Source organism: Gekko japonicus, unplaced genomic scaffold, assembly GCF_001447785.1.
Source record: "Gekko japonicus isolate JY-2015 unplaced genomic scaffold, Gekko_japonicus_V1.1 scaffold446, whole genome shotgun sequence".
NCBI classification, from domain to species: domain Eukaryota; kingdom Metazoa; phylum Chordata; class Lepidosauria; order Squamata; family Gekkonidae; genus Gekko; species Gekko japonicus.
In genome coordinates this window covers 838,930-855,245 of record NW_015168058.1, presented here as the reverse complement: position 1 = coordinate 855,245, position 16,316 = coordinate 838,930, and the positions used below count along the sequence as shown (strand labels likewise).

The 16,316-nt window shown below is 48.8% G+C and overlaps 1 protein-coding gene across 1 annotated transcript in view; it reads left to right on the top strand.

Moving 5' to 3' along the window:
• Positions 1–15,942, top strand: part of SLC4A3 (solute carrier family 4 (anion exchanger), member 3) — an 85,610-nt gene extending 69,668 nt beyond the window's left edge. Inside the window, exons 12-22 of the mRNA XM_015414504.1 lie at positions 1,961–2,177; positions 2,456–2,683; positions 5,280–5,428; positions 7,486–7,680; positions 8,265–8,468; positions 10,705–10,794; positions 12,762–12,928; positions 13,900–14,153; positions 14,538–14,707; positions 14,981–15,154; positions 15,479–15,942. Of these exons, the coding sequence (XP_015269990.1) occupies positions 1,961–2,177; positions 2,456–2,683; positions 5,280–5,428; positions 7,486–7,680; positions 8,265–8,468; positions 10,705–10,794; positions 12,762–12,928; positions 13,900–14,153; positions 14,538–14,707; positions 14,981–15,154; positions 15,479–15,556 (1,926 nt within the window). The 3' untranslated portion in view covers positions 15,557–15,942. The remainder of the gene's footprint in view (positions 1–1,960; positions 2,178–2,455; positions 2,684–5,279; positions 5,429–7,485; positions 7,681–8,264; positions 8,469–10,704; positions 10,795–12,761; positions 12,929–13,899; positions 14,154–14,537; positions 14,708–14,980; positions 15,155–15,478) is intronic.
• Positions 15,943–16,316: the final 374 nt, after the last annotated feature.

The following is a 16,316-nucleotide window of genomic DNA, read 5'->3' as shown; positions in this document are numbered from 1 at the left end:
TTCTGATATAAGTGTAGAATAAAGGAAAGGGAAAGGTATTGTAGACATGTCCTCACAAAAGCCTAGAACAGCTCAGGAGCCAGATGTTTTACTCATTCCACTGTTAGATTCTCTGGTTTAGTATAGCCAGGAATCATTAATAATTTAGCAGCGTGCACAAAGGCTTACCGTACAGCAGAAGCATCTCTAGTGTGGGTGTGGGTGCTGGTAAAGAAACAAACCGAAACTGTTCAAACTAATAAGAGTCCTTTTATTTATAGAACTCCATTCTAGACAAGAAAAAGTAGACACAGGATAGTAGCCTAATCTAACTAGCTAGGATGGATGCAGATGCAGGATGCATCTCCTGCATCCATGATGCCAAAATGGAGACTCTGGCAATGTGTGTGAGAGAAGGTGTCAGAATGGAAGTGAAGGAAGTCATTCCCTAAGAACAGCATTCTACTTCAAAGAAATAGTATCAATAGAAGAAGGAAAGGATGTTCTCTGTGTCCTGCCCTCTCTATCTTTCCAACTCTACTGTAGACCCCTCTGATTGCTGAGGCAAAGAGACAGCATACAGTCCTTGACTATCAACATCCACCATGTCATAGATGACAATAGGAACAGTCATGTACACTTGTTATATCCTGGGTTTCATAACAAGGATCACTCACTATCTATCCACTGTCCACTTTCTCTCCACTGCTAAGCATTCCTGATGACTCTTCTCCTCCTGCTAAACACTGTGATTATTTGCTTCTGAAGTAGGTGTGCTAGAAACCTGACCATAGCAATTTTCTTTCTTTCTTTCTTTCTTTCTTTCTTTCTTTCTTTCTTTCTTTCTTTCTTTTCTTCTATCTATCTATCTATCTATCTATCTATCTATCTATCTATCTATCTATCTATCTATTTAAAGGAATGTCTGTTAGAATGCTTAATCTCACGATGGAGCCAATTGTACTTAGGTTAATTCAAACACATTCAGCAACATTTAAGCAGTTATTAGTGGGATGGGATAAGGAAGCAGCACACTGGCATTTTGTGTTTAGGTAACTGAAGGATAGAAAGTCACATGGTTTAAAACAAAGAGGGTATTTGTTTGCTAAAACAGAATAGAAAAATATAATACATTATACTTCTCATTTCAAAAAGGAACCTCATCAGCTGCTATCTGTGAAATATGAGGCTGTACACTAGATGGTGTCAGAGATCACCTGTGTGTGCTTATGAAATGGAGTCAAAACCCATCAGATTTAATTCCAGAGACTCTTGAGGACTGAAGGAATGGTGACTCCAGTAGACACATGGACACAGTCATAAACTTTTAAGTGGCCATCTTCCAAATCTCCCATAAAGGCATAACTGGGACAGTGATTTACCAGGGGCAGTACATGGGAACAAATGGAATGCATGCTGTTGCCATGACACTGGACCAAATTAGATTATCAATTGAAACTGAGATGATAACTGCAAGAGCCTGACATCGGACAGATATTGGATTTGAAGAGATGGAGGGCCCAGCTTGAGTCTAAAGCAACATCACCAAGCAGTGATATTCAGGAGGACAAGGAATACATGATGGGCTATTCTCTGCCTCACTGACAAGATTAGTGGTCACACACTCTTTTGTTGTTGTCGTTGTTGTTGTCGTTAGGGCCCTGCCACTGCCACCACCACCCTCCCACCCCCGCTCATTTGCTTGCAATTCTTCCCACGCCCCACACTCCTGGCGACATGCCTGACTCTGTTCCACAGGGGGGAGGGGGGTCTTTGGTTGGGAGCTCAGCTGGTGGAAGGGCTTGTGGGTGAATTGGGGGTGGGTGGTGGGGAAGGTGCACACAGGCAGGTGGATGGGAAGGGGCTGTAAGTGGGGGGTGTAACAGTGGGCAGGCAGGGGAGTATGGGCACACTCTGTCCAGGGTCCCCAAAACCTAAAACGATCCCTGCTCACTAACTGTATCCCCTCCTTGGTTGACAGCATTTCCATGAAGCGGCTTACGTGGCAGATGACCGCCAGGACCTGCTCAACGCCATCAACGAGTTCCTTGACTGCAGTATTGTCATCCCCCCTTCAGAGATGGAGGGAAAGGGTTTGCTCAAGTCAATTGCCACATTCCAGAAGGAGCTGCTGCAAAAGAGGAAAGAGCGAGAACAGAAGAAAGCTACCAAGGAAGCTCAAGTCCAAGAAGCCAAAGGTCTCTTCTCTCCCTGCCTTCTGCATGCAGAGTAACTACTTCATGCCGTGCGTAGGGGTGGGCTCGGGTGTTTGACATCTATGTGCTGCCCCTGCCTCAGCTCAAAAAAAAAGACACAATGCAGGCTTAGTGGGGACTTTCTCAAGGGTACTGGAGGTAAGTCAGAGGAACTGAGATGCGGCCAGCTGTCTGGTTTTGAGTGTAAAAGACTCCGGTTTCTATTGCCTTCCTCTTTCTCCCTCTCCTGCACCACTGCCATGCTGTTCATGTCTTTCCAGAGTTGTGTGAGGCGAAGGCTGAGGAGGAACAGGAGGGTGAAGAGGAGGAGGATGACCCTCTGAAACGCACTGGCATTTTCTTTGGCGGTTTGGTGCGGGACATAAAGCGCAGGTACCCCAAGTATCTGAGTGACATCAGAGACGCCCTGCACAGCCAGTGCCTGGCAGCCGTGCTATTCATCTACTTCGCTGCTCTCTCTCCTGCCATCACCTTTGGGGGGCTGCTAGGTAACAAGTCCCCCCTCCCCCTCCTCTGCTCAGGCGGGTCCCTTTCTGCCTCTGCTGGCCAAGTGGGCGGGGGGGGAGGAGTCAGTTCAGTTCCTGCCTGTGCTGCCCAAGCACCTGGGGTCAGTTCATCCGCGCCTGTGTCCATCATGCGGGCCACGTGGCTGGGCTGAGTGTGGCTCTTGCTGTGTCCAGACGGGTTTGGCTGCACCCCATGTCACTTTGGCCTGGCTTTCCATTCTATGCATGTGGGAAGAGTGACTCTCCCATGTCTGCTGCATAGGGGTGGGTCTGGGGTTCCCATCCTCCCGGTGGAGGTCAGAGATCTCCCAGATTTAAAACTGACCTCTGTAGATAAGTTCCCCTGGAGAAAAAGGCTGCTATGGAGGGTGGGCTATGCGGCATGCGCCCCCATGAGCTCCCTCCCCTCCCCAGACCCTGCCATTCACAAGGCTCCACCCCCACCCCCACCCCAAATCTCCAGGAATTCTGGAGCTGGCAACCCCAGATGGACCCTACTCCCATAGAATCACAGGATCACACAGAGTCGGAAGGGACCATACAGGCCATCTAGTTCAGCGCCCTGCTCAATGCAAGATCAGCCTCAGGGGCGTAGCCAGAACATTTTGGGGGTGGGGGGGGAGATCCCATCGGCAGGCAGGCGGGCAAAGAAGAGAAGGGTCCTTCCTTACCTGTCGGCCGCACTCACTCCCCTTGGCCGCTACAGGGCCGGTGTGATTGACACTCAGGGATTGTGCGCTCTGTGCTACAGGAGGGGCAGGCCTCACCCACCTGCTACTAGTGCAGACTCCCCAGGTCTTAATTCTACCAGCCAGCCAGTTCTCCCTCTCCTGTAGTGGCCGAGGCGAACGAGTGTGGCCAGCAGGTAAGGGCAGGGGCAGGGGGAGTTATGGGGCACCGCCTCTGAATGCCCCACTGTGGCGACGGGCCTGATCAGCCTAGAGCATCCCTGACAAGTGTTTGTCCAGCCACTGCTTAAAGACTGCCAATGAGGGGGAGCTCGCCACCTCCACGGGCAGCTGATTCCACTGTGGCACAGTTCTTACTGTTAAAAAGTTTACCTTCCCGCCCTTGATTTCATCAGAGTTCATCATCCATCTTCCCACTCCACTGAGAAAAGTCTGAAGCCTTCCTCCAACAGCAATGCCACTGAAGTTGGAGGAAGCCTTCTTGGAGGATGTTTGGATCCACCCTGATGGAAGCACTTTATTGCTGTTGTTTTTTAATGTAGATGAGAATCTCTGTGCTGATTTACTCCAGACCCACCCTCCTCCTCCTCCTCCTGGGGCTGAGGGCTGTGCATGACTACTACCCACATGCTGTGAGAGAATGGCTTTGGTAGCTGTCAGAGACCAGTGCTTAGGGCTAGTTCTTCCTTGGCCAACAGGGGCTGGGAGAAACTTTTCTCTTTTTTTTTAGCAGTGAGGGAGACTACTTAAAGGAAAAAGGTATGGGGAACTGAGGCTTGGAAATCATCGCATACTATGGCATGTACCCCTTGAGATTGATCCCCCCCCCAAAGGATCCTTTTGGTGGCAAAGGGAATGGCATTGCTGAAAGGAGGGGGTGGAATTAACCTTAGAGAACATTCTTCCTTTAGGTGCAGTTGCCCCCACAATTCCTCTGAATTTTGGGGGGATGTCATTGTCAATGTGTCAGGAGGGCCTGGCATGATGTGGTCCATGGGGTCACAAGGACTCGGCTGTGCGACTGAACAACAACAACAAAGCATCCTCCAAAAGCAAGAGCTAGTCAATGTAAACCATAACAGCGAGTTCCAGTGCTCCTGTCCATGACCGTGGCAGCCTACCAGAACCTGGGGAGGTGCTGCAACGGAAGGCACTCATTTTGTGGTATGCTTCCTGAACCAAGTTCAGCAATGCTGTCCTCTTTCAGGGCAGGGACAGGTGTGCAGACCGAAGCAACTACCAATTCTTCCGTTTGGCAGGGTGGCTCTTAAATAAGCAGTGAATTCTCTGCAGCTAGAAGATATCTCCCATCACTTGCTGGGCACTGTAATGGAGTATATGGAGTCTATGCAGAAATGCATTCCGTGGGTATCTGCTAGAAATCCCCCAACATTAAAGTATCTCTCTCACTCGTCAAAGAGGAGGAGGAGGAGGAGGAGGAGGAGATTGGATTTATACCCCACCCTTCACTCAGAGTCTCAGAGCGGCTTACAAGCTCCTTTCCCTTCCCCTTCCCACAACAGACACCCTGTGAGGTAGGTGGGGCTGAGAGAGCTCTTTCCAGAACTGTCCTTGAGAGAACAGCTCTGACAGAACTATGGCTTTCCCAAGGTCATCCAGCCAGGTGCAAATGGAAGAGCTCGGTTCTCCCAGATTAGAGTCTGCGCACTTCACCACTGCACCAAACTGGTTTCAATAGTCTCTCTGTCCATTCCAGGAAATTGTTTTGTATTAGGTTGTCTGAGCAAGGAGAGACTCCTTCTCAGTAGCAATAAAGAGAACATGATCTGTTGCCTCTGGTGAGCCTCATTCATCAGGGACAGGGGTGTGCGTGTGTTTCTGTCTGCCACCCTGCAGGGTGTCCCAGAAACATTGCTCTTTCTCTGCAGGTGAGAAGACAGAGGGTCTCATGGGCGTCTCAGAGTTGATCATCTCTACTTCAGTACTGGGCATGCTCTTTTCTCTGCTGAGTGCTCAGCCTCTCCTTGTCATTGGCTTCTCAGGGCCCCTGCTGGTCTTTGAGGAGGCTTTTTACAAGGTACCTGTAATCTAGTTTCCTGCTTTGTTCTACATTGTCCCTTCCCCATGCACATGTTCCACTTATTGCTCCACACCGTTACTGAGGGGTCCCTATGGTGCCATCCAGTGCTTTTTTCCTGGGAAAAAGGGAGCCAATACTCAGGTTGCACTGATTTCCACCAATTCCGTCTCAGGACTTGGGAGAGCCCTCCCCCACAAAATTGCCCTGGCACCATGCCTATATTTTTGTCCACCTTGAGGCTAGCCTAATTCACACGTTCCTTGAGTGTTGTGGTTGCCATCAAGATCAGCATGGAAGTAGAACGATGTGAGAAGCTGTTTGTGTGAAGTGGCTCTCACCTGCATTGAAGTGATTTTAACTGTGTTAGTGGCAAATGAGAGGTTCATGCCCCAGGCCGCATCGGAGCACTTTATACAAGTGGTTTGCCTGTCTATTCTACACCCATGCTGTTATCACAAGCTAACAAACTGCTCAAGTATGTGTTCAGTGGAACCTTTAAGACCAACAAAGTTTTATTCTGGGTATAAGCTTGAATGTTAAAGTTTATCCCCAGGATAAAACTTCATTGGTCTTGAAGGAGCCACGGGACACAAACGTTGTTCTGCTGCTTTAGACCAACACGGCTGTCCACCTGAATCTAACTGCTCAAGTAACATCTAAAATTGGCATTTTGATTTCTTTTATTTAAAATATTTATAGGCCATTTTTCAGTTAAAAAGAAAATGCTCGAGGTGGCTTAAAAGTAAAATCACAATCTCTGAGGTTCAGTGTGCTCCAGAATGTGAGGAAGCACCCCCACTCCTTTGTCCTATCATCACCAGCCCCAGTTAAGCCAGTTCTCTCCTGCAACATGTGAGGATAAGAATTTGTGGCTAATTGGTAAGTGTGATGACCTTTTATTATATGCCCAGACCAGAAAGGACCACTGAATTTGTTGGGAACGTAAATCTCTCTCTTTAACAATGGATGCTGCATGAATGACTCTGACCAAGGAGGCACCGTCTGTCTCATTCTCTAACGGTGAACAGAAGGAGTTGTCCTTAGCCAACCCTGCTTCTGTTGCTTGTTGTCTCTGCTTGTTCCCTCTGCACTTGTTACCTCTGGCAGCATGGGCACTTTCCCACAGAGCACTCAGAAAGGTTTTGGTAGCTGATTTACTAAAGTGTATTCATGCCACTTTAGAGTACAATATATAGGGAAGTGATGTGGAGTGGATAATGTACAAATGCACCAAAACATCTTGGGGAGGTTCAGATAATATGGACAAGCATTTCACTGCAGATGGGATGTAGCCTGATTAAATTCCTTTCTTGCTGGTCTGTATGGTACCTCCCACACCCACAAGCCATGGAGCTGATAATGGCTTTGACCCACCAGCCCAAAAGCAACTTAACAGCCATGTAAGGCAACCTACTGGGTCTTGACAAACCATCTGTTTTTGGTATATACTGAGGATTGCCAAAATAGAAGGCTTGCCAAATACCTGGCAGTCCACAGCTGGCTATGTTCCTCTTGTTGGGTAGTACAGGTTTACTAGCAGTGCAGTACTAAGCAGTTACACCCTTCTAAGTCCATGGAAGTCAAGAGTCTTAGGTAAAGGTAAAGGTTTCCCTTGCTTGAAAGCCAGTCGAATCCGACTCTAGGGTTGTGGTGCTCATCTCCGTTTCAAAGCCAAAGAGCCAGCGCTGTCCGAAGACGTTTCCGTGGTCATGTGGCCGGCATGACTAAACACCAAGGCGCATGGAACGCTGTTACCTTCCCACCAAAGCGGTACCTATTTTTCTACTTGCAATTTCTTGCTTTCGAACTGCTAGGTTGGCAGGAGCTGGGATTAGAGACAGGAGCTCACTGTCTCGCGGTACTCGGGTCTCGAACTGCTGAACTACCGACCTTCTGGTCTGCAGTTCAGCATCTTAACCACTTGAGCCACCGCAGCCCCTCAGTCTTAGAAGGGTGTAATTCTGCTTAAGATTTCAGCATAAATGGGCTATGAAGAGGACATGAGAGAGGAGGAAAGATGCTCAATACAGTCTCCTTGTCTCCATTACCCGCAGTTCTGCCATAGCCAGGGCATTGAATATCTGACAGGCCGGGTGTGGATTGGCCTATGGCTCATTGTCTTCATTGTCATCATTGTGGCTGCTGAGGGGAGTTTCCTCGTGCGCTACATCTCCCCCTTCACCCAGGAGATTTTTGCCTTCCTCATCTCCCTTATCTTCATCTACGAAACATTCTACAAGCTCTACAAGGTAAGCCTTCTCAGCAATACAGGTCTGGCTGTTTGGCTACTACTGCTACCGGGTAAACTGTGAGTTGATGGCTCTTGGACAGCTATTGCTTCTCCCTTCTCACTTGCTGCCTCTGAATAGGATTGATTATAGACAGGGCTTTTTTTGTAGAAAAAGCCCAGCAGGAACTCATTAGCATAATAGGCCACACCCAACAGCAGGAACTCATTAGCATATTATGCCACACCCTGATAGCACATCGCATTAGCATATTAGGCCACACCCCGTGTTACCAGAAGTGTGGTCATCCAGCCACACCCACCTTTTGCTTCTTATTCTATTTACTTTGTTTATTGTCAAAACCCAGGGCTTTTTTGTAGCAGGAACTCCTTTGCATGTTAGGCCACACACCCCTAATGTAGCCAATCCTAATGAGTTTCTGCCGTTGGGTGTGGCCTATTATGCTAATTAGTTCCTGCTGGGCGTGGCCAATGTGGGAGCCAGCCGGAACTCCGTTCCTGTGCGTTCCTGCCCCAAAATAGCCCTGATTATAGATCAATTTGCCTTAACTGGATGGGTGTGGTTTTTTTGTCCTATTTCCCCAGATATTTACGGAGCACCCTCTGCTTAGGTCCTACCCACCAAATCAGCGTAGTCTGAATGCCAGCATGTTATCTGCTGATTCCACATCCCTCGACACCCAGATGCAGCCAAACACGGCCCTCCTGTCCCTCATCCTCATGCTGGGGACCTTCTTCATCGCCTTCTTCATGCGCAAGTTTAAGAACAGCCGTTTCCTGGGAGGAAAGGTAAGACTGAGGTCTGGCCTCAGACCCTTTTGGGTGGAGTGTCTGCCATCTCCACTCTAAACATCCAGTGAAATGGTTTGTTCTTCTCTTACTGTTTATCCCTTTGCACCATATATAGGTAGGAAGTTGTGTTACCCTTTGGAAGCAGCTTTTCCTCTATAGCAGGGGTCCCCAACCTTTTTTGAGCCCGTAGGCACCATTGTAATTCTGACACAGAGTGGTGGGAAGAGCTGTAATAAAAAGGCTGCACAAAATGGCTGTTGCAGGGGATGGAGGCACTCACAAAATGGCCGCCTCAGCTTCCTCTCAGCTTCCTGTGGGGGCCAAGCTGCTGCCCAGGCCATGTTTTTAAAAATTCTGCACAGCCCAACAGAAGCCTTTCTGGGCAGTGACCTCACCTGGCCCCGCCCACTTTCTAATAACACTTTGTGGACATGAGGAAAAGTGTTGATGGGCACCATGGAGCCCGGGAGCTCCATGTTGAGAACTCCTGCTCTATCGCTTCCTGGACAAGTGGCATAAGAAATAACTAGAGACAAGTTTGGGAGACTCAAGTCCAACCTATTTTTATAAATATCTTGAGGCTCAAGTGCCACTATAACCTAAATTCTGCCAAAAAGTTCTTCAAAAGCCTCAGATCTTTTTAAATGTGGCCTGTCACCTCCATATGATGTGACCTATGAGGTAAGCAGGAGAGCCTCAGAGGTTCGCAGTACAGAGGTGGAAAGATAATGTCAGACTCTTGGACAAAGTTACTCTCAACAGCACTCACTGGAGGTGATTTGTTTATTGAAAAATAAAGATGTTCCGAGCTAAGAATGTTGTTGAGTCAGAACTGAGGTCCTGGTATGAAACCCCCCCAATTATACATGGTTCAAATGTAGTCCCCTCCAATCACACTGCCCATTCATTCCCACCTAACCAGTGCGCTTCCAGCTTCCACCTGTAAATCACCCATTCGTTATCTAAGCTAAGGCGGTAAGCACAGACACAGACCAAGGCCATCATCCCTGGGAAAGGGAGGTATCTTCAGAAAGTTACATGAGATGGATTGCTCTACAATAAAGTTATTCTCACTCTCACACATTCACACTCCTTCCCTGTGCTGGCTGTGGCCGGTCACCACGAACGCAATATACTTAAGCTAGATGCAAAGTCCAAACCAAGCCGAGAAACAGTGCCAGGGGTCAGAATGCCGGGAGATCAGAGTTCTCAGGAGGGATGAGTGGAGGCTGGCAGCCGGAACAAGGTCCAAGATCACATGGTTGCATTCACACCGAGGCAGGTGAGCATCATTGCTTATGACCGGATCCTCCCTTCCCTGGGAGGCAACCTGCAAAGACTCACGGCCCCTCATGTTGCCTTTGCAAGAGCTGCAGTCTGGCACTCCTCCTTCTCTCTTGCACATCCAGATGCTGGCGTGCCCTGCATCTGGGGCACTCAGGAGAACTAGGTGGGGGTTCTGGCCTCAGGGTGTCTCCACCGGGGGGTGCTGGGCCAGGCTCTGGACCAGGCTCTCCCTCCGACTGCAGCTCAGGCTCTTCACCTTGCTGCAGCTGCTGGAGCCTCTTCTTCCCCAGGTTCCTCTTCTGGGCTGACTCCGGAGGAGGCTGGTGTAAAGTACTGGGTTCGCCGCATGGAGGACTCGGACGACGACATGCTTTTGCACACGTTTATTGTACTTCACTCCAACTAAGACTAACTCTAACGGCCCAATAGGGCCAACTATATACATATCCACCCAGCACCCCCCATTCCCATTGGAGGGTTTGAATGTCCCGCCAAGTGGCTATTGGTTGGGGCTGGGGGAAACCAGGATCCAAAGTTTCCTTTGCTCCAGGAGCCAAGCTCCTGCATGTGCCGCGGACACCTGGTGGCGGTCCACGTACATAACAGCTGGGTTGCTTCATGACTCTTCCTCATCTGAGGAATAGTCAGCCTCGGCTGAGCCAAGACCCATGACACCACCCCCCTTTGGAATTTCCCCAGAACAAGATGGCAAATGAGGCATTGAGTTTGAAAGATGAGTCAGGAACCTTTCCACCATCTGAAGCAACTTATATTGTTGCACTATCCCCCTAACAAGGGATGTATGGCAGAGCCATCCTTTCTTTGCCAGGATAAGCCGTTCTTCAGGGGATGGAAGCCTCGGTGGGGTTCTTTCTGAGGCTGAGCTCTGCAATGTCATCTCCGGCCAGTTCATGACACACTTTTCTCCCCCATGCTTGCCTGGCAGGCACGGCGAATCATTGGTGATTTTGGGATCCCTATCTCCATCCTCGTTATGGTTCTGGTAGACTACACCATTACTGATACGTATACACAGGTAGGTGTTGCATGTCCAACCCTGTACCATGGCAATGAGAGATGGGAGATGGACACAGTTTTTCTGGGTGCCCGAAGTTCCATTGTGCATTAGGATGCTGACATTCCTGCCTTCCTAGTTTTTGTACAAAATTTATATTGAAGTAAGGCATTCAAGCAGAAAACAAACTAGGTCGAGGGCCTACTGTGAGGCATGGTGTTTTGGGCTGGTCTCTATTACCTTTCTCTTTGGAATGAGCAGCCACTCGGGCATCCGTCTGCATGGTGGGACAGTCAGTGTTGTATAATGGTTAGAGTGCCCGACCAGGATCTGGGAGACCTGGGTTCACATCCACCCACAAATTTCTGGGTATTTTCCAACTCAGATTGGCTATGGAATGGTTTGAGGGCTGTACCATCCTGCCCTCAATTCAGAAAGGAATCCAGAGCAGAGCTATGTAGGGGGGCCTTTGGCTGAATGTGGCTTCATTTGGGCCCTTAGTGGTTTTAAGATGTTGTTTTTAATTTAATTATTCCATAGTGAATTTTGGGTATGGAAACCACTTTGAGTTTCTTTAGGAAAACATATGAAATAAACAGATAACTTGCAGGCAAACATGCACAGGACCCAGCTGCACACGAGCTTCAGTTCAGGACTGACCCACAATAAACTGGTAGATAATTCTTTCATCTGCTTATGCAAACTTTCCATTTCATGACTTTTCTGAATATACAGTTTTCTATATTCATTTATAACATCCGATCACACATTTTCAATGGTCACCTTTTACATAACCAAATACAGCAGTGGCCTTAGCAATATTATGCATGCAGAAAGAACCCACAGTTGCTGAGGGGAAAAGGAGAACCCGTACCCTTGCCTGGGACACTTCAAGGCAGTGACTGTGGCAGGGCTTTGCTATTTATTGCCTAGTAAATAACTCTAGCTTACACCCACAAGCTGTTCTTGTGCTGGGGGCTGCTAGCCAGTCATCGGCTGCACACTGGCATGATGCTGACCAAGCCAGACCACTGCCCCTTACACACTCCCAGTGCCCACAACCAAGGCTGCGGGCTCTTCTTCCAGGTTACCACTCTGTGGTGGCAGGCTTATCCATCCTAGTGCACCATCCTACCAACTACTACTGACTGAATAGGTCTTGGCCCTTTAAGCCATTTGCAATAGTTTCCTTACTCTGACACTTTCTTTGCTGCATTGTATTCACACAATCCTTGAATTTATTGAACCAGACTCAACAATTTATATACACTCAGGCCAATAAGCATTGCACAAAGTTGTTTAGGAATGGGTTAGATAGGTAAAGGTAACGGTTCCCTTGCTCGAAAGCCAGTCGAGTCCGACTCTAGGGTTGCAGTGCTCATCTCCGTTTCAAAGCCGAAGAGCCAGCGCTGTCCGAAGATGTTTCTGTGGTCATGTGGCCGGCATGACTAAACACCAAGGTGCATGGAACGCCGTTACCTTCCCACCGAAGTGGTATCTATTTATCTACTTGCAATTTCTTGCTTTTGAACTGCTAGGTTGGCAGGAGCTGGAACTAGAGACAGGAGCTCCCTCCGTCATGCGGCACACTCGGGTCTCGAACTGCTGATCTACTGACCTTCCACAGCCTGCAGTTCAGCATCATAACCACTTGAGCCACCACAGTGGGTTAGATACCTGTGGACATTCCTATGTCACTTGAGATACCAATTAATTTCAAGATCAGCACGGCAAGCCTACTGAGCAGTGTTAGACTGGAAGATGTATCATCTAACATGATACGAGGTTTGTAAAATACCAGAACTTTGGTCCCCTCCTTGTGAGGCCTAGTGGCTATGTTTGGATTACATTCTAGGCACATTCCAGCCTTCCTGGAGAAGCATATAAACAGTGTACAGCTCAGTATTGAGGGTGTGCGTGTGTGTCTATTCCATGAACAAAACAAAGATTTGGTTTCCTTCCCTGTACGTTTTGTGCTCTCACCACAGAAGCTGAATGTTCCTTCAGTGCTGTCAGTGACAGCCCCAGACAAACGTGGTTGGTTCATCCATCCCTTAGGCAGCAAGCAGTCTTTTCCTATCTGGATGATGTTGGCCTCTGCCATCCCAGCTCTGCTGGTCTTCATTCTCATTTTCATGGAGACCCAGATTACCACGTAAGTGCCAGATCTCCACTCTGTGGAGTGGCTAATTCTGCACCTATCACAATGCATGTGTTAAAGAGCTGCTGTATCTGTCACTGGGGAAAGCGTATGGGCCTGGAGGACAACCTCAAGGAGCGGGACTCTTCCAGCATGTATCGTCTTCTAGGTTCTTAACTTCATTTGTTCTTGCTACCCATAAGGCAACTCGAATGATAAAAGGGTTGGAACACTTTCCCTACGAGGAAAGGTTAAGGCGCTTAGGGCTCTTTAGCTTGGAGAAACGACGACTGAGGGGCGACATGATTGAGGTTTATAAGATTATGCATGGGAAAGAGCAGGTAGAGAAAGAGGTACTTTTCTCCCTTTCTCACAATACAAGAACTCCTTGTGGGCACGCCATGAAATTGCTGAACGGTCGGGTTAGAACGGATAAAAGGAAGTCCTTCTTCACCCAAAGAGTGATTCACACTTGGAATTCACTGCCACAGGAAGTGGTGGTGGCTACAAGCATGGATGGCTTCAAAAGAGAATTAGATAAGCATATGGAGCAGAGGTCCATCAGTGGCTATTAGCCACAAGGTATAGATAGGGGCTCTGGGGCAAGTGATGCTCTGTCATCTTGGTGCTTGGGGGGGTCAACAGTGGGAGGGCTTCTAATGTCCTGGCCCCACTGGTGGACCTCCTGATGGCACTGGTATTTCTGGCCACTGTGTGATACAGAGTGTTGGACTGGATGGGCCTTTGGCCTGATCCAACATTGGCGTCTCTTATGTTCTTAAGGCAAATGAGGGTTCCCTGCTATTCCATGTGCAGAGTTTTCTCTTTGTTCTCTTCACTGCCCACATACCCCAAAGAAGAGCTACTTCAAACAGATTTAAAACACGCCGCCCGCCACATATGATGTATGCCTCCCTCAGGCAGCAATAAAGCATGAGGCTTGCCCTTATAAATCATGTCTCTCTTGCCCACCCTTTCTTTTACAGCCTGATTGTCAGCAAGAAGGAACGGAAGCTGCTGAAGGGGTCAGGCTTCCACTTGGACCTGCTACTCATTGGTACAATGGGAGGGCTCTGTGCCCTTTTCGGTCTGCCTTGGCTTACAGCTGCCACTGTCCGTTCCATCACCCACGTCAATGCCCTCACTGTCATGAGCAAGGCAATTGCACCCGGTGAGAAGCCAAAGATTGAAGAAGTGAAGGAGCAGCGTGTGACAGGAATGCTCATCGCTGGCCTTGTTGGTGAGGTCCATACTGAAAAGCTTGTTCCTTTAGGCAGATGAAAATGCCTTACGCTATTTTGCTTGTGTTATCCTGATCCATTTTGCTTGAGTTATCCTGATCCACTCTTTGTAGGGTGTACCAATTCCCTCCATTTGTTGTTTACTGTGGCTTGAACAGTATAGGAACGAGGGCTCATGGGTAGGTGATCCTACAAAGGGTAATGACAGGTTAGATTAGCAGACTGTTTTGTTCCTTCAGATGCTGTACAAGCACCAGATACTGTACAAAGCACAAAAGTACAGATAGATGGCATTGACTGGCATAGTTCTGGGTTCTCATCATGAGGTATGGGTACATGTGAGTGCGAGAAAGAGAATATAAGACTGTGTTCTGCTCTTGCAGGCCTGTCCATAGTCATGGGAAATGTGTTGCGTCAGATCCCACTGGCTGTGCTGTTTGGGATTTTCCTGTACATGGGCGTGACATCATTGACTGGCATCCAGCTCTATGAGCGGCTCCTTCTCATCTTCATGCCATCCAAGCACCACCCTGATCACGTCTATGTTGTCAAGGTAGGGGCCGTGACGGAGGTGGAGGGACAAAGTCCCACTTGCTGGCAAAGGGAGAAGCGGCTGAAGGCAGAGCGAGTGGGTGGAGGTGGTGGTGGGGGGTGAGACCACTTAATGGCTGGTTGAACTGTCATAGGACTGAAAAGACCACCTAGTGGCGGCTGTGCTACACTGGCTTACGAGAGAAAGGAATATTATCTTCAGGGCCTGGTGCAGTGTTTACAAGATGCCCTCTCAAAAAAGGAGGGTGCCTCACTTGACTGTCTTGTCTCCTAGGTGAAGACGTGGCGGATGAACCTCTTCACATGCATCCAGTTGGCCTGCATAGTGCTGCTGTGGGTGGTGAAATCTACTATAGCATCACTGGCTTTCCCATTTGTCCTGATCACGACAGTCCCCCTGCGCCGATTCCTGTTGCCACACTTCTTCCATGAGAGAGAACTCAAAGCGGTAAGCAAATCTCATTGCATGGTAGCTATAGCCTTGCTGAAAGCCCCAGGCATTGCCCTAAAACATTGCTGGGCAGGGCTGGTAGGAGTGCACGTCTGATTCGGTCAAGTGAGCACCATTACAGTCTTGGGACTTTTAATAAAATCATTATGGGACCTTGCAAGGGAATTGTTGCCACCTGCCTGGACAGTAGTAATCAGCAAGCTTTTGAGCACATATGGTGAGCTTTCCCGGAAATACCAATGACTTCACGGTGTCAGACCTCTTCCGACGTCTGATGGCTGCTTTCTCCTCTCTCTGTTCTCCCCCTTCTCCAAATTGCAGCTGGACTCAGAGGATGCAGAACCAAACTTTGATGAAGATGGTCGAGATGAGTACAATGAGCTCCACATGCCTGTGTGAACAAGCTGGTGTGTGTCCACTTGCCCTGGTCCTCCCCTGCATCCATGGGAAAGGTCCTCCTTGCTCATGCTGTCCCTGAACGATAGCCACCACCAATCAGAAGCGGCTTTGGACTGATCAGGGTCTGGACCAACCAGCAGCTGCATCACAGCCCTTCAGGAAATTCCACACCGCAAGGGAAGCTTGGGCCAAACAGAGCAAGAGATGAAGCTACCTTCTCTTGGATGGACACAGAAAATGGAGCCAGCTCCCAAACTTCTTTACTGGTGTTTGCTCTGTAGGCAAGAGTATGTACCTTAGCCAGTTCTCACTAGCCTCCTTCCTCAGAAGTTGGGCAGCCTCCGTTGCTTTGGAAAGGGCAAAAACAACAAAAGGCCAACCTAGAAAAGGGCAACTAGAAGCAGTGCCAAGACGGATGCATTCAGGTAGAGCTAGCAGATGCCAGGGTTAGGAGAGATTCACATACCCTTGCAAATGTATTAAGGCTTTGCCATTCAGTCCCAGGACTTTAGCAATCAATATCCAATGGTCCATCTGCTATTCCTTCTACATTGCCTGGAATTGAGATTTCCAGTCAATAGGAGACGGGTCTGTTTCTGAAATGGCCGTGGTAATTGCTGGAAGACAGCAGCAATAGCCTGCATGAGCAGAGCCTGCCGTGCCCTGCCCCGTCTGCAGCCGTGATGAGGGTATCTGTGCATGCAGGCCTCTGCCCATGCTCAGCATTCTGCCTGTTCTCACCATCTCTCAGGGCAGCTGC